This window comes from Kockovaella imperatae (assembly GCF_002102565.1).
Source record: "Kockovaella imperatae strain NRRL Y-17943 chromosome Unknown BD324scaffold_14, whole genome shotgun sequence".
In the NCBI taxonomy this organism is placed as follows: Eukaryota; Fungi; Basidiomycota; class Tremellomycetes; order Tremellales; family Cuniculitremaceae; genus Kockovaella; species Kockovaella imperatae.
The window spans coordinates 433,712-449,161 of NW_019028954.1; the positions used below are offsets into that span (position 1 = coordinate 433,712).

General features: G+C 51.5%; 5 protein-coding genes across 5 annotated transcripts; 1 reads left to right on the forward strand and 4 right to left on the reverse strand.

Moving 5' to 3' along the window:
• Positions 1 to 268: 268 nt before the first annotated feature.
• Positions 269 to 1,764, reverse strand: BD324DRAFT_664212 (hypothetical protein; the record flags this gene model as incomplete). Its single annotated transcript, XM_022018906.1, has 7 exons — positions 269 to 882; positions 935 to 1,039; positions 1,109 to 1,184; positions 1,237 to 1,306; positions 1,359 to 1,409; positions 1,465 to 1,627; positions 1,688 to 1,764. 7 exons carry the CDS (start codon positions 1,762 to 1,764, stop codon positions 720 to 722), a joined length of 705 nt encoding a protein of 234 aa, XP_021868792.1. The 3' UTR covers positions 269 to 719.
• Positions 1,765 to 1,777: 13 nt separating this feature from the next.
• Positions 1,778 to 4,135, forward strand: BD324DRAFT_594336 (hypothetical protein). Its single transcript, XM_022013828.1, has 11 exons — positions 1,778 to 1,846; positions 1,890 to 2,336; positions 2,458 to 2,532; positions 2,575 to 2,699; positions 2,770 to 2,849; positions 2,900 to 2,958; positions 3,005 to 3,092; positions 3,145 to 3,365; positions 3,433 to 3,853; positions 3,925 to 4,066; positions 4,113 to 4,135. Exons 2-9 carry the CDS (start codon positions 2,173 to 2,175, stop codon positions 3,635 to 3,637), a joined length of 1,017 nt encoding a protein of 338 aa, XP_021868793.1. The 5' UTR covers positions 1,778 to 1,846; positions 1,890 to 2,172; the 3' UTR covers positions 3,638 to 3,853; positions 3,925 to 4,066; positions 4,113 to 4,135.
• BD324DRAFT_653304 (hypothetical protein) lies at positions 3,796 to 4,425 on the reverse strand (the record flags this gene model as incomplete). The annotated part of the gene is made up of 3 exons (XM_022018640.1): positions 3,796 to 3,853; positions 3,925 to 4,036; positions 4,113 to 4,425. The coding sequence occupies 3 exons, from the start codon at positions 4,423 to 4,425 to the stop codon at positions 3,796 to 3,798; spliced, it is 483 nt and encodes a 160-aa protein (XP_021868794.1).
• A 1,167-nt stretch (positions 4,426 to 5,592) lies between these two features.
• Positions 5,593 to 12,207, reverse strand: BD324DRAFT_157821 (hypothetical protein). The gene is made up of 9 exons (XM_022012049.1): positions 10,032 to 12,207; positions 8,606 to 9,977; positions 8,349 to 8,557; positions 8,162 to 8,289; positions 8,056 to 8,115; positions 6,256 to 8,007; positions 5,999 to 6,192; positions 5,841 to 5,945; positions 5,593 to 5,783 (listed from the first exon to the last, which is right to left on the reverse strand). Exons 1-9 carry the CDS (start codon positions 12,078 to 12,080, stop codon positions 5,764 to 5,766), a joined length of 5,889 nt encoding a protein of 1,962 aa, XP_021868795.1. The 5' UTR covers positions 12,081 to 12,207; the 3' UTR covers positions 5,593 to 5,763.
• A 1,735-nt stretch (positions 12,208 to 13,942) lies between these two features.
• BD324DRAFT_636293 (ribosomal protein S7 domain-containing protein) lies at positions 13,943 to 15,241 on the reverse strand. Its single transcript, XM_022016882.1, has 6 exons — positions 15,017 to 15,241; positions 14,780 to 14,841; positions 14,648 to 14,723; positions 14,478 to 14,590; positions 14,290 to 14,423; positions 13,943 to 14,229 (listed from the first exon to the last, which is right to left on the reverse strand). Exons 1-6 carry the CDS (start codon positions 15,097 to 15,099, stop codon positions 14,086 to 14,088), a joined length of 612 nt encoding a protein of 203 aa, XP_021868796.1. The 5' UTR covers positions 15,100 to 15,241; the 3' UTR covers positions 13,943 to 14,085.
• Between the last annotated feature and the right edge of the window lie 209 nt (positions 15,242 to 15,450).

The window sequence follows — 15,450 nt, forward strand, 5'->3', positions numbered from 1 at the left end:
TGAGGATGCGTCGAGGAAGGCAGGATCGATGTGCTAGCTGGCCGGGTGGGTGTTGTAAAGTAAAAGAGAGGGGATTGATGGACTATTATTTCTCTTTCCCCCCCCCCTTTAATTTTTCCCCCTTGTCTCTCTGGTTGTTTCCCCTTCCCCCCAAACTTGATGATGATCTGAGCGTTGCAGTCGAGCTTCAGCTCCCTCTTATTGTATTCTTGTGAGTGAATTGCTATGAATCATGTCCTCGTCTCGTTACTTTCTATCTAGAGCCTCCTATACTGCACTCATCGATGATGCTCCCGGAAGCCTCCTCCTGCTATAATGACTATCAGCACGCCATGAAACCCATGAGCCAAGAGTCGAGGTGGGAAAAAGGCGGGCGGCGGGCTTGTTTACCTCCCGCAAGAAAATTCACCCGCGGGGACTGTCCTTGGGTAGGGGAGAAAAAACGCGGTGCATAGGCATATACCTCTATGGATGGTCCAAGCATGTGGGTGAAGGCGCACGACTGAACATGAACATTAAGATGAGAACGTGAGCTAGCCAGCCTCAGTGAGAGAAGGACCTCATGAAATCTGGCTATGTGAAGTTGGCCTGGCTGGGCCTGGAATTACGTCCCAAAAAATGATCGAGTGGCAGTGACGAGTGTGGCGCTCAGAGGCAGCTATGCAGGTGTGAGTGACATGAGCTTAGGGCGATTGTACAACATGCAATCCTCTTAAAGGCTACTTTGCTTCTGCATCCTGTTCTTTCCCCGAGAGGCTGAAGGACAAACGGTCTCCCCGTGTCCACGTATCACAGCCGCCCGCAACGGGTCGCTGTATGTCCTCAGATTTGAGGTATCCCAGACGATTGGTTCGAAATGTACTCGTGGCTAAACCCATCTCCCTGTGCAGAACAAAGCATTAGCCTCTCAGACGCTATGTGTCTCATCACCCACTTGTCCCTCTTGTCGAGAAGAGACTGATCGACCTGTTCGAAATCGGTGTACGCCATCATGAGTTGAGGAGGGCCAAGTGGGAGATCAGGTTGAATGTCAGGTTGCCTATTGGCGAGAGATCAGTCTTTGTTACCTGTGTATGTTTTCTTGGTTGGAGCAACCCCCCCAACTCACCAAGTATGGATCGTCTTGCCATACGTTCGATGCAGCTCCATCATGGCTGGACGCTCCGCAGCCGTCGTCATGGCGTCTGGAAGGTGAATGTCAAGGTGGGCTCTGGGATGAAAGGTGGATCCACTCACTCGGCACGATTGTCTTCGTACCCAAGACCAACATGCCAGACTCCACTTCAAACTTGTGACTATGCCAGTACTGTATAGGGGGTCAGTCTGAAGGGCGCCCTGCGCTCGGGTACAAGATTTACCTTCTTCTCCTCCTCTGGTAAAGCTACAAACCTGTCTTCACTAATGACATACTCTATTCCTGTACCCAGTCAGATACGACTTTCATTCGGCTTCGCTCGACCCAACTATCAGCCTCGCATCTGCCTTATCGCAATCGTAAATCACGCATTGGTGCAAATCTCTCGAGAGGTGCGTACAGAAGTGATGAGCTACCACCGACCGAGATGGATCAATGGCGTAGACGTGAAGACCGCACAAATGTTGATGAATCTGGTTGACTGGCGTGAAGCTGGGGGGTGGAATAGTGTCAAAATCTCGCTCAGTCTAGGCGAGTGGAGTGGCCTCCCACCTCATCATGGCGGATCCCGCTGCGTTGTAAGCTGGAGAATGATACGCTGCTTTAGTGGCATCTTGAGCGATGGACATGGTGAGTATGAAATACGTCGTCTCCAACATGTACAGCCCAATCTGTCATCCAGCATCACCCATGCTCTGCGCCACGCGATATCTGACGTGTCATCATATTGTCTCCTGACATCAGCAAAACATACCTCATCATCGGTTGTACCAGCTGCCCCTATCGCCACCATCACACGTGCCACAAAACTACTGACTCACAACTTCGCCACGCGGCGTTTATAATTACTCGGCGAGTTTCCGTGTGGCACCCACCTATCTTCCGTCATTCTCCCCAATAACGATTCACATCTCGGACCGTACAGTCCCGAACGGCTGCACCACACTTTCGTTGAAAAACCCTAACCCACAACATTTCGACTCTCTCCACATACCATCAACTAAAAATGGCCAACTCGCTCGAACAACTCAAAGCGTATGTACAGCTACTGGTTATCATCTCACCTCTGGGCCCCTGCGCTGACATGTCATTCGTCCCTTTTGTCCAACAGATCCGGCACCGTCGTCGTCTCTGATTCTGGAGACTTCGAAGCCATTGGAGCTTACAAGCCCCAAGATGCCACCACCAACCCTTCCTTGATGTAAGTGGACGAAGCTTGCTGCTCCGAGTCAGGCCTTAAGGAAAGAGACTATTCCAAGCCGCTAAACAATACCCCTGATGCCCTCACCTCTCAAAACGTGTTTTAGCTGATGTCAACCCAGCTTGGCCGCCACCAAGATGGGATCTTATGACAAGGTCATCAACGCCGCCGTTGAGTACGCCAAGAAGAAAGGAGGGTGAGTGCGTGAATCGCCCTCGTATATTGACTTATTCCTCAGTGATATCGACGTCCAATCTGAGAACGCTTTGGACGCCTTGTTGGTCGAATTTGGAAAGGAGATCCTCAAGATCGTGCCCGGTCGAGTCTCCACCGAGGTCGACGCCAAGTTCTCCTTCGACGAGCGTGAGTTCAGCATGAAGCAGCAACAGCATGCAAAGCAACCCGCTTGAATGCATTCGTTGACGCTTTACAGAGGGAACTATCAACAAGGCCCACCAGATTATCAAGCTGTACGAGGAAGCTGGAATCAGCAAGGACCGTGTTTTGATCAAGGTGAAAGCGATTTGCGAGACTTGGCTAGGCACGGGTTGACATTCATCCAGATCGCCTCTACCTGGGAGGGTATCCACGCCGCTGAGAAGCTTGAAAAGGAGGGTATCCAGTGAGCTGAATTGTCCCGTCCGATTCTCAGCTCACACCCGCCACAGCTGCAACCTGACCCTTCTCTTCGGATTCGCTCAAGCTGTTGCTTGTGCCGAAGCCGGAGTCACTCTGATCTCTCCTTTCGTTGGCCGAGTGAGTTGCGATACTAAGACCTCCAAGATCAAAGACTCACGTCTTCACCCAGATTCTCGACTGGTACAAAAAGTCCACTGGCGAGGAGTACACAGCTGAGACTGACCCGGGTGTCAAGTCTGTCCAGAGGATATTCAACTACTATAAACAACACGGATACAAGACCATCGTCATGGGAGCTTCGTTCCGAAACGTCGGGGAGATCAAGGAGTTGGCAGGATGTGACTATCTGACCATTGCCCCGAAATTGCTCGAAGAACTGCAAAAGTCCAAGTGAGTGGGATCGATGGCGCAAACCTGGAACTCGGGGGCGAAGACATGATACTGATGCCTTGCTCAGCGACGACGTGCCTAAGAAGCTCGACGCCTCCACTTCTCACCAGGCCAGCGAAGAAAAGGTCTCATTCCTTAACGATGAGCCTGCTTTCCGATGGCAACTATTCGACGACAACATGGCGTTCGACAAGCTTCACGAGGGTATCAGAGGATTCGCCAAGGACGGTGCGACCTGCAAAGACATGCTCAAGAAGAAGCTCCAGGAGTAGATGACGGACGTGCGCTTAGACTGTGTAGCTCGGTCGATCCCATCTCGACACTGACATGTCAAAAGTAGGGAAGGGAAATGCATCTGTGTCCTGATAGACGAGACATGGTATGATGGTGTATGATAAGATACAACGGTGTCATTGTGGATCTATGACCCTTATGCACGCTTGAGGGCTCGGTCCAGCGGTCCCACCTGCTCGTAAGTCCAAGGTTGCCTGTTGGAGGGCAGGGTATTTGTTAGCGTCTTTCGCTCTTAGAAGCAGGAGCAGCAGTGGGACTGACTTACTGTCCGTCGTTCCAGTCCGTGCACGCGTTCGAGATACGCTCATACTCGGCCATGGCGCTCTCGTCCCATTTGTCATAACTCCAAGTCGCGTCGATACATTTGGCACAAGCGACTGAAAAAATGAACGGGAACGTTTAGCATCCTCATTATCATCAACATCGTCATCGTCATCGTCCTGTGATACTCACAAGTATGCTTTAGACTTTCTCTCGAGCATAGAGGTAATGATCTGCCATATCGATCATACTGTGGGGAACATTCACTGGAACATTTTTCATCATCCTCCTCCTCGTCGTAGTATCCTCCTCCTTCTTCTTCCACCAGAGCCACCGACTCCCATTCATCACTCGTCTCGTCGTCGTATCTGTACGGAGAGGAATACGACAAGGCATCCCGTTTATCGACCGTTGATGATCGTGTCACGGGCTTGGAAATGCGTCGAAATGGAGGGGCAGCGAGAACGCAAGCCAAAGTACACAGGACAAATAGTTGACGAAACATGACGCTGATTCTTTCTTGCTGCACTGACTGACCAAGAGGGCTGGATACTTTGCGATGCTACACGGTTGAGAGTTGGACTGGTTCGTCAATGCAAGCCGTGTCTTTGGAGAGGTGGACTACGCTTATCGATTCTAAGATCTGTTCGTCACCCAAAACAACCACCACAACAACAATGGTGGTGTACGAAATCCACAAAAGAAAAGCATACACGATAAAACGCCATCGATCGTTTCTCGAGCACTATTACTTGAATCGAGCGCTCGAGTCAAGTCTCCTTTCTCGCTCCTCTGTCGCACAAGCCACCTCTCTATCCCATCTTTCACCGTAGAAATCTGTCACCTTCAGTGCTCTTCTTCTCTCCTTGTCTTCCCACCCCCTGCCCAAGAAACTGTGTCGGCATGAGGAGTATCAAGCATACTTGTGTTCCAGGGCAAGAGTAGTCGTTCAGGTATCAACGAACGCCACGAGCCACAAACATAATAAATAATGGTAGCGAAGCGCGTCTCAGCGCGCGTTCGGGCTGAGGTCAGCGAAAACGAGCCTCACCGGGAAGTCCATAATCGGACATCTTCTTCTTCTGAGGAGGCGCGTCACCCACCGCAATGCTCTCAAGGTGCCAGAATAGCTCTCATTCGCCAGCGCCACACTGTGATCGTGAATGGGACCAGAGATTCAAGAGAAAGTGAGAGCAGGACATGGGGCAAGAACGCGTCACCTTCGGCTTACCAGCCATGATCGATGAATAGGACTTGCTCGGAGTATTCTGGCCCGCAACTATGCGGGCTGCCCTCACGAAACGATTCGCCGCCGGGTTACCACTCCGCTGCCTGGTCGCTAGATGATTCAATCACGGGGGCACGCTTCAATAGCCCACGGCGCAAACAACACGGCAAATCAATCGTGCATGCATACACGATAAGACAGCGAAAGAATAGACCGAGAGAACTGGGGAAAGACGTAGAGAAACCAAAAAGAGTGCCAGTAATGCGTGTATGATATTACTTTGTCGGTCGATGCGATGGATGCAATAATAATAATAAAAAGTAGAAATGTGGATGGGAGGAAGACAGATGTCGTGTCGTTTCTATCAAGTCCAAAGGTGGTCGATCCGGTGAATGGGGAAAGGGAAAACCTGTTCCAAAAAGACACATTTCCGCAAGTTTGATAGGATGAGGAGGGGGGGGGGAAGGGAGGCATTCGTGATGGGACGACTCGTAGACGATACAGTGGGTGTTTACAGACGATTTTTCTTTCTTCTTCATCTTGCTTTGAGATCCAAGACACAGGCATTGCGATCCTTCGTATTGTTGATCAGACTTTTTTGATTTTTGATTCATTTCACTTTTGACGTTTCGCATCTAGCAGATATGGCATGAGTGACTGAACACAAACGCCGCCGCGAATGTCAGACTCACCTTTGAAGAAACCACCACGTTCCCAATGACCAGTAACGTAAACCTCTTGGGAACGTTTCGAGGGGTCCTGAAGACATGCTAAGAGTGCTCGGACACGGGTAAAGTCTGGAACGTAAAGTCAGCGAGAACCCTATGTGGTTACAAATGGTTGCGCTTACCCAGTGGCTTGAGTAACCATCCATCAAAGTTCTCCATCAGAGTCGGTCGATCTGATTCATAAAGACTCGCGCTGACTGCGAAAATGGGAACACGACCATCTACACGCAAGGGTGTGATATTCTTGGGCGGAGAAGTGGTGCTTTCCAATTTACGGATCTCTCGAGCGGCAGTTCGACCATCCATGATTGGCATTCTGGGAAAAAGGGCACAATCAACACCCAAACGTTCTTATTCACGACAGCATATCTCCACTCACTGTATATCCATCAGGATGGCATCAATGTCCCAATCATTCTTCAACGCGTCGACGGCTTCCTGACCATTCGTAACAACCACCACGGCGTGCTTGTCCATCCTCAATCGCTTGGTCAGGATCTGACTGTTGATAGCGTCGTCCTCGACAACCATGACTCGTAATCTCGATTCTGACCTTGAACCCCTTGCCTCCTTTACAGGCCCATGGTGGTGGTGATGGTTGAATTGGCGATCTTGACTCGATGAAGCAGGTTTATTCGGCAAACGGTACGAGAGAGACCGATTCGTGGAAATGGGGGGACGAGCGATGGGTGAGGAAGGGTGGGGCTCCTTGGGAGATTTAGACGAAGTCTGTGACCCGCCCATAGATTGGGTATTATCAGCATCCATCTTGCTCGGTCGAACAGGCCAAGAGGAATCCGTCACCGGGAAGGTACCCGGCCTAGTCATTCGTTCCTCGGCATCTCGTAACCTTGAATCGTCCGCACCAACCGGAGCCAGCATATGCGACGCGGCGAAATCTTGAACGAATGAATCGATCTCCGATACGTGAGATGATCCGCGAGATCCGACGGATCCACCAGATGATCCCTTTCGAGGGCGCACTACAGCAGCCGATCCACCAGATGAGGTACCACCAGATCGTTGACTTGCAAATTCAGGAGCTCCTCCAGCAATAAGCATTTGCAGGGTGAAGAAGAACCGAGTTCCAACACCGACTTCAGATTCAGCTCGTAATTGACCGGCCAGCTGTTCGACGATACGAGCAACGACGGCCAGTCCTAAGCCGAGACCTGTGCCTTCCGTCTTGAGCTCCTCGGCACCTTCCAAAGTGATGAACATGGCTTCGAGTTTCTCAGTGGGGATACCACATCCCGTGTCAGAGACCACAATCTCGATCGGGATGTATCCACTTCGAGCCACCTGAGCAGTCTCGGTGCCATTCTTTGACACACCGCAGTATACTTCGATATGACCTTGTTCTGTGTACTTTACAGAGTTGGCCACCAAGTTGGAAATAACCGTCTTGATCTTTCGGAAGTCTCCAATAACTTGGTCGGGTAGATCCGAACCAGTCGTGACTCTGAACTCGATGCCTCGACGAGCCGCTTCAGTCCGGTACAACCTGACGGCGTCGTCTATGCTCTGTCGAATGTTGAAAGGATCGTTAAACGCGGTCTCATTACCCGTCTCTATACGCGTCAGATCGAGAAGATCATGAACGTGGAACAGGAGAGCTCGACTGGCTTGATGACTGTTCTCCAACATGCCTCGAACATCTTCGTCAATGTTTCCAGACAAGGCCAACTCGAGCGTGTTGATGATCTGGGACAGGGGCGTTCGGACCGCATGACTGGTGTTGGATAACAGGATCGCGGTGAGTTGATTGCTCGCCATGGCGGTCTGTTTCTCTCGCCAGACTTGTATGAACTTTCCGTAGATGAGCGCGAGAACGCCAGCCGATTCAAGTTGGTCATCTGTCCAAGCTCGACTTCTTCCAAAGACGGTCTCGGACCACATTTTGAACGACTTTCGCGGTTCCAGACTCGCGGCATCACCAGTCTTTTCGTCCTTGTATGGCTTGCCTGCCCATTGGACTTCTCGAACCTGGCCTTTACGCAGAAAGACGATAAAGTCTTGACCAGCCTTGGCAGTAAGAGGGACGTAGAGTAGGCCGGCGATTGTATCCTGAGCACGGGGCAAGACAAGATCGGGAAAGTCTCGGGAGATATGATTAGAAGCTTTGAGATTGCTGGGACGTGTCAGCGCACGATACAAAAAGCTTGACCAAGGAACCTACTCGAATTTCATGATACGCAAGAACTCGGCAATCGCCAACATGGCTGTACCTTGCTCGTTGCTGTGACCGTCAGTCAAGACTCTCCCTATGGCTCTCGCTCGCTCACTTTCCGAGCAACTTGCAACCATCACCAATGACCAAAAGACCAGAATCCGCATCGAATATTTGAAGCAGATCGTCAGCATTGGAAACAATGTATCCCGTCGGATGATGTTGTGTAGGGATTGTGGAGATCTGTAGAAAATGTTAGCATACCGAGATTCTAGGAAAGAGACAAAGAGCTTTGGACTGACCAATTTCCTCGTGTGCAGTCTTTGGGCGTAAGATAATCGTTCAATATTCCTCGAGATGGAATCTGATAGGATCCTCATCATCTGTCGTACAGGGAACGAGACACGCATGCCATGGTGTCCGTAAGAGTGACAAGCAATCAAACCCCAAAGCTGTCCAAAGGCCATGATGGAGACCGACATGGAAGATCGGACATTCATATTGGCCAGGTCTATACGAGATTAGCGGATCTTTTTGAGTGTCTGAAAGCTCCACTTACACTTGATATGGATCGGCGACATGGCTCGGAGATAACAGTGGGTCATGTCCAATGGATGGTCAAGATCGTCTTTACTCCTCAAGACCATTCGAGCGGTCGTTTGAGATCGATCATACAGTAGTCGAACCTTGTTGATCATGTACAGTTGTCTAGCTTGAGCAGGGATATCCGCAGCGGGGAACATGAGTCCCTTGAAGAGATCCGTTGTCTTGCCCCATTCCACGAGTTCAGCTACCACTTGACCATTGTATTGCTCGTCAAATTGATAGATCAAGACTCGATGGAATCGACATAGATCCTGGACAACTCCGACCGTAATTTTGAGGAAAGTCTCGAGATCAGGAGCCGTACCCAGCTGTTCATTGATCTGACCAAGGACCGCAAAGACGTCCATAGTACCTGTTGATGAACCGGGGGGACGTCGCGGTCTGCGTGATCGACGTGTTCGTCCACTGGACGGTCCCGTGCCAGATCCATCACCAGAAGATCCGCCGTCGAGATGCAGACCCGTCCGTCTCATCCGCTCCAAAGCACGTAATGGTCGGGCGTGGTTTGTCGTGGATTCAATGATCTTCTCGAGCGGGATCTCCATTTCAACACCATCAAGACCCATTGGGCGAGCGTTCGGTGGCAACTTGGACGACGGCCGAGTTGAGAAGCTGATTTGCTGTGTACTACCCGATCCAGAAGATGGTCTGCCCGCGAAGGCATTCAAAGTCGCAGTGTCGCCAGAAGATGCAGTCTCGCCCATCGAGCTCCTGATCTGGGATTGAACCTGGGTCTCTCCAGATGATCCATTGTGCGGGAGCCCGGGCCGAGGCGTTGGGGCTGAACCGATTGTCGTGGTCGAACCAACACTGGCACTGATGCTATCGACACCACTGCTGTTACTTGGAGGTCTGCCGGAAGCTCCGCTGACAGTACCTTGACTGCCCGAGTCCGGTGTGTCGCCACCAGATAGATTGGTGGGTTCGAATGTCTGCATGAGGGGGTTGAAGCTGTCCCTCTCCAGCTCGAATTCCAGGACAAACAATTCTGGTGGATCGAGTGGAACACCGTTCTCGTCCGTCTTATCCCAAGTAGGTTGATTCGGTCGATGAGCAGCCACCCAACATGTCCATTCACGCCGACGTCCGGCTGCTGCAGACGCAGATTCATCCTCGTCACTGTCGTCACTGCCTGGTTCACCGAATCCGGATAGGAGGAAGACTTGAGGGCCTTCCTCTTCGACTGAACCTTTCCCACCCTCTGGATCTGGCAGATACTCAATGTTATCGCGGAGAATGTCCTCTTGATCATTTGTCAATATGCGGGAAAAGCAATCGAGGCGGAAGAGGTATCGAGGGGAGAGACCCAACAGCTCGGTACAGTTCTGCAGGAGGGAAATCAGCTAAATGCAAACGTTCTCAATTGGCTTCCAGCCCACCTCAGAGACTTGTCGAACCTGTAAGCGGCCCGACTCGACATCCTCCTCGAGAACAATCAAGACTCCGAATCCTTGAACGGCACCAGGTGTTGTGATCGGTTCATCCTCACAGCGCTGCAACTTTCCTTCACGTCCAACAACAACGTGGTGACCGTCATCCGTCGCGACATGCTCGAATCGGAATGTGACGATAGGTTCTTCTACTTCTTCTTCGGTTTCGGTCTTTTCGTCTCCCGTTGAAGCGGTAGCCATCTCACTACTGTCGCGGACGCTGAGACTGCTCTCACTGCGCTCACTCCATCCTTCGCCGCGAGCTTCAGCTGGCCCCGCGGCCGCGTCGGAAGACGGTTCTTCCTCGATTGTGTGTGGTGTCGGAGAAGGTGTGGGGGCGTTGGGATCGGATAGATTGACAGTATGTGCTTGTTCATTGACAAAGTTTTGTACAGTGGCTCGGGTACTTGAAACTTTGGCTGATCGCTGTTGTTGAGCCAATTTGGCTCCAGTGGGTCCACTTCCGGCTCCAGGTGAAGATCGACGGTCACGTCTGCGATGTTTGCGTCTGGCGTTGCCAGACTCAATGCCTGATCCTTCGCCGGTGCCTGCTCCACCTGTCCCGGTACCAGTGCCTGTGCCCGTACCAGTACCTGTACCGGTACCAGTCGATGCCAGAGATCCAGCTTCGGTGAGACGAATGATCCCGCTGAAATCACCAACGAGAGCCTGTACGCCGTCTTCGTCAAGTTCGAGAGCGGTGGACGATCCTCGGTTCTTCGAGGTGGCCGAGCTGCCAGTAGTGGATGAACCCACACCAGGCGGACGGACGGGAAGAGGGGACTGAATCTCGGGCTGCGATGTTGGAGGTTGCTTATCAGCAGGTGGTGGATTGGGGCGAGTCGGTTTGATGGTCGAGCCAGTGTCTTGGGTCTGAGCTTGAGGACGATGACTGGACGATGAAGGGGTAATCTGTGAGAACGATTGCTTCTCACCGAGCACTTGACCTGGTCTATCGTGATAGTTGGCCGTGGTAGGTGGAACAGCTGGTTGACCGACGGGTGACTTGCTCTCGTCGGGAAGGCCGCTCCCAATGGCAGACGTCGAAGTGTTTCGAGACTTTGATGTCGAGGCCTCGTTGCGCGACGATGGCTGCGGCAAATTTTGGCCGCCACTGCCAGTCGAGACCCGATCATCGCCGTCACTCGCCCGTCGAATTTCAGCAAAGAATGGGCTTTCAGCGGTATCTGTGACATTGGCAGGGACGCTGAAAAATCCATGGACTTGCTCTTGCTTCGAGGATCCACCGGCCGATTTTGGCTTGTCACCACTCCTGTCGACCTTTCCACTGAAAGTGGCCACGGCAGGTGGACCACGAGGCGCAGAGGGGTCTTTGGTGGACGAGGTGGCACTTGCACTCTGTTGTAACATTTGCGCAATGGTCTGAATGCCAGCATCCTCATCTATCAATCCGAACCCAGAGGCCGAGGAATCTTGTGAAAACTTGCGATCGATCGGACCTTGACGAGATGGAGATCTGGCATGACCACCTTCTCGCTGAGATCCATTTCTGTTCAACGACGATCCTGGTGGTGTCCCCTTGTCGCCAGTCAATGGCTTTCCAAACTCATCGACGGCATCGGACGGATTGATGCCTTGGAAGACGGATCGGATGGGGAATATGAAAGCATTTTGACCCAGATTCGAAGAGCCTGGACTTAATGGACCACTGACAGAAGGTTCCATACTGGTCGGCGTCCTTGGCTTCTGACCGAATCCTAAAGAAGGTGAACGCGGTCCTCCAGAAGAAACTGTGCGTTGGTATCCTGGTGGGGTTGGCATCTTGACGCCGGATGGACGTGAAGCGCGAGATGGTGGTGGTGGTTTTTGTTGAGATGATGAAGAAGAAGAGGTCGTAGGAATGGTCGAATTGGTCATCGCCGCAGCATCTCCTCCACCTAAAGTCGAGGATGACTGAGCAGGCGTGTGCATCAAAGTCGATGGCGACTTGGGAGGTTCAACAGTGTTCTTTGGCGGAGATGACATGGTTCTGCTCATCGGAAGAAGAAGGAGGAGGGAAGTCGATTCATGATCAGTTGACAAATTCACGAGCCCAGGTGATAGATGAACAGTGACTCACGCTTAGCCCGTCTGTGTCCTCACTGTTTGCAATGATGTGACCCTCTCTCCTCTTCTTCCTCTGATGATGATGGTGATGAAGATCAGGAGGAGGAGGGAGGATGGTCTATCGTCGCACCCAAAAACGACCTCCCCCCACTTCGGCCCTTCTCTCACGCACCGCTGTCACCCTCTCAGAACGTGATCCTGCTTCTTCTCTCCTCTCTCTCCTTCTCTGATCGTCCGATAGTAGTGTGCAGAATATCTCTCTCTCTCTGATCTCTCCAGAGACGATCCCCTTGAGTATATGACTCGATCCGTTGTATTTGATCCCAAACGGTGTCCCAGATGTCCTTCCCAAATCTGTGATAGCAGAGCCAGCCAGCAAAAGCAAGCAGAGCAAACGCAGGGCTCACAGCAAAACTGGGTATAGTTTGGTTTTCGATGTCGAACGTCGATTTGCGCGACCAGGCTGCCTGTTTTTTCTCTTCTCTTCTGCTCTCTAGCGTCCCTCTGCTCTCTCGCCTGCTGCGCTCCGCCTGAAATTACTATATCCGGTAACTCTCTCTCTCACTCTCATTGGATTAATTGATTTTTTGTGGGAATCCCCAAAAGTGGCAGAAATTGCTGGAAGAGAGCACAGAGAGAGGGGCTGGAATCCCCCGTCCCTTGGTGGTTGTCAGGGTAAACATTAACCGTGAGCACGGGAGAGAGAGAGGGAGCGAGGGGCGGGAGGGGCACCTGAATCCCCCTCCGGGTCACTTCTTCGCCCTTTAGGAAGATCCTTATGGATTGATGGGACAATTCCTAATGATCATTACAAAAATAAAAGGATGCCCGAGTCCGACCCTGTTCATTTGCAACAAAAATGCTCCCCCTGGTTAAAGCACCTGTCCCATTTCCCCTTCGGCTTTTAGTCCACAAGAGCTATGAATAGTTTGGACCATGAAGTTGCTCACGGGTCAGTCAGGTCTCTCTGCTCAGCTGCACAGCGATGGAGGAACAATTGCTTGCTGCTTGTTGCTGATGCATAATGAGCGGGAAAAGAAGGGCTCTAAGGGCCCAAGGGGGGCAAGAGTATAGTGTGTGCCAGGTGGCAGCTGAACCAGCTGTGTTGGTCGGATTATATTACACGAGGAACAAGCCATAAAGTAGGATTTGATGGCTGTTAAGGGCTCTCTCTCTCTCTCTTTCTTTGTCGCTGGTACTTCCTTCAATTGAAACCACATCGTCATAGCAACTCAAGTCACAGGACGGGTATAGCTTGCAAGCAAGCCCTTATCGAGACACGCCCGCGTATGAAAAGGAAAGGAAAAGGGATCTACGCTTTGCCGGGGTTCGGCGGTCGAGTACCCCGGGTGAATAATGAGCTTTTGCGGATTCATTTACCGTGACCTAAGGTTTATTTCGTACGTGGCGTAAATACTTCCGTTCTGCCTCTAATCTATCTATCTACTTCCATGAACAGGTGATGGCGGCGGCCACATGAGCAGGGCGCACACCAGGGTAGCGGGCCCGCCGCCGCCCTTTGCGCGAATCCATGCGGTTTTCGATTTGCCTCCGGCTGATCTTTTGCCGATGCGTCGCATTGTACGGTGCCAATAGTGAGAGAAAGGGGGCGTGTGTTCGTTTTATTTCCCCGTGTATCCGCCGCGACGTGGGCATCTGATGAAAGCCTTACCGAGATCAAATGCCGTTCCAGCGTCATATGGGTACTCAAACACGTTCAAACACGTCTGTCAAGGCGGATCGAACGGAATCTAATGGCTCAGATTGTGGTCTGTGACATCACATGTCACTCGCACAGAGGATTCCCATGCAGAAAATCATAAGATGCCCGGGCCAGGCGGTAGGTCGCCCCGATCCTACTACAAGTACGTATACCTGTATAGACCTTCTCCCTCCTCCTTCTTCGCTCGCCACACCACCAGACGAACACAGCACTCTATCGGTTGCTCCTGGCCACTCGCTCCAACTCGTCCTTCTTCTTGATGGCGTAAGAGTTGGAAGATCCCTTGGCAGCGTTGACGAGCTCGTCGGCCAAGCATTCAGAGACGGATTTGGAGTTGTGGAAAGCGGATTCACGGGTCTGTAAAGAGGTACATGCATCAGCGTCTAGTTTACTGAATGCAGGACATGGCAAACTTACTCCGGTGGTAAGGAGGGTGATGGCCTGGTTGACACGTCTCAGAGGGGAGACATCGACAGCTTGTCGACGGACGGTTCCCTGAGATCCAATACGTGTAGAGTCTTCTCTGGGTCCAGAGTTGACAATGGCGTCGACTGAAGCACACGAGTCAGATTGTTACATCCTCACCAGGTGGTTGGATGACTTACCCAAGACTTGGATGGGGTTCTGGTCAGTGACGAGGTGGATGATTTCAAAAGCGTGTTGAACGATTCGGACGGCCATGATCTTTTTACCGTTGTTTCGGCCGTGCATCATGAGACTGCAAGGAAAGGGTTATTAGATAAATGGATGACTCATGCTGGTCTCCTCCACTCACGCATTAACCAATCGCTCGACAATGGGCATTCGGCCCTTGGCGAATTGCTTCTTGGCATATCGACCAGCGGTGTGAGCTGCGATACGTGGTCAGCAGTCTTGTTGATATCACAACCCAGCGCATAAAACTCACGAGTGTAGACAGCGTGAGAGATGTTGATGTAGTCTTGGAGGGAAATGTCCTTGACCTCAACACTATTGACGCGGTCAGTCCAAGTTCCTCTCGCCTTTTTAATCATTCTCGAATCGTGTCGCCCAATCCCATCGTATCCATAGTCCTTCCACTTTTATCCCACTGCCCTCTCTCCTTCCCACTCGTAGCTCTCCGTCTTCGCCAACCTCATCCCGTGACTTGAAGCTACCCACTCACCCTTGAGATTCCCATTTGCCAAAGAGCTTGACGCTTCCCGAGTTGGCAACTCGTTGCACATCCGCAGGTAAAGCAAGAGCCATATTGAAATCTGATCCGTTTGCTTCTTTGTCTATTCCTCTCCGAGACGAATTGAGTCCTGAACGCAACGTCTCAAGAATGAAACAGACTCGAGGTGATAGTCTTGAAGGATAGGAGAAAGCCTCTTCTTCTAGCTTGAACTCGATGCTCGTATGAATAAACCTCGAATTCGACGAAAGGGCGAATTCGGACTTTCGGCGTTTTGGAAAATGACAGGATGGTGGGGACAGTGTCATGTTGTATGTGGCAGTCTTATCTCCGATGATCTCGATCTTTCGGGTTCAAGTGGTTTCCATTTTTTAGTCTCAGACCTGAATCGTAATGATACAGCACGACTCCTCACATCGTGGACT

Coding starts and splice junctions, on each gene's coding strand:
- BD324DRAFT_157821 (XM_022012049.1), bottom strand. CDS start 12,080: ATGAGCAGAACCATGTCATCTCCGCCAAAGAACACTGTTGAACCTCCC. Junction 8,558..8,605: donor GTCGCCGATCCATATCAAGT/GTAAGTGGAGCT, acceptor AATCTCGTATAG/ACCTGGCCAATATGAATGTC. Junction 8,116..8,161: donor GGTTGCAAGTTGCTCGGAAA/GTGAGCGAGCGA, acceptor TGACGGTCACAG/CAACGAGCAAGGTACAGCCA.
- BD324DRAFT_594336 (XM_022013828.1), top strand. CDS start 2,173: ATGTACAGCTACTGGTTATCATCTCACCTCTGGGCCCCTGCGCTGACA. Junction 2,337..2,457: donor ACCACCAACCCTTCCTTGAT/GTAAGTGGACGA, acceptor ATGTCAACCCAG/CTTGGCCGCCACCAAGATGG. Junction 3,093..3,144: donor TCTCTCCTTTCGTTGGCCGA/GTGAGTTGCGAT, acceptor GTCTTCACCCAG/ATTCTCGACTGGTACAAAAA.
- BD324DRAFT_636293 (XM_022016882.1), bottom strand. CDS start 15,099: ATGGCTCTTGCTTTACCTGCGGATGTGCAACGAGTTGCCAACTCGGGA. Junction 14,424..14,477: donor GAACCCCATCCAAGTCTTGG/GTAAGTCATCCA, acceptor CGTGTGCTTCAG/TCGACGCCATTGTCAACTCT. Junction 14,230..14,289: donor TCACCCTCCTTACCACCGGA/GTAAGTTTGCCA, acceptor ACCTCTTTACAG/ACCCGTGAATCCGCTTTCCA.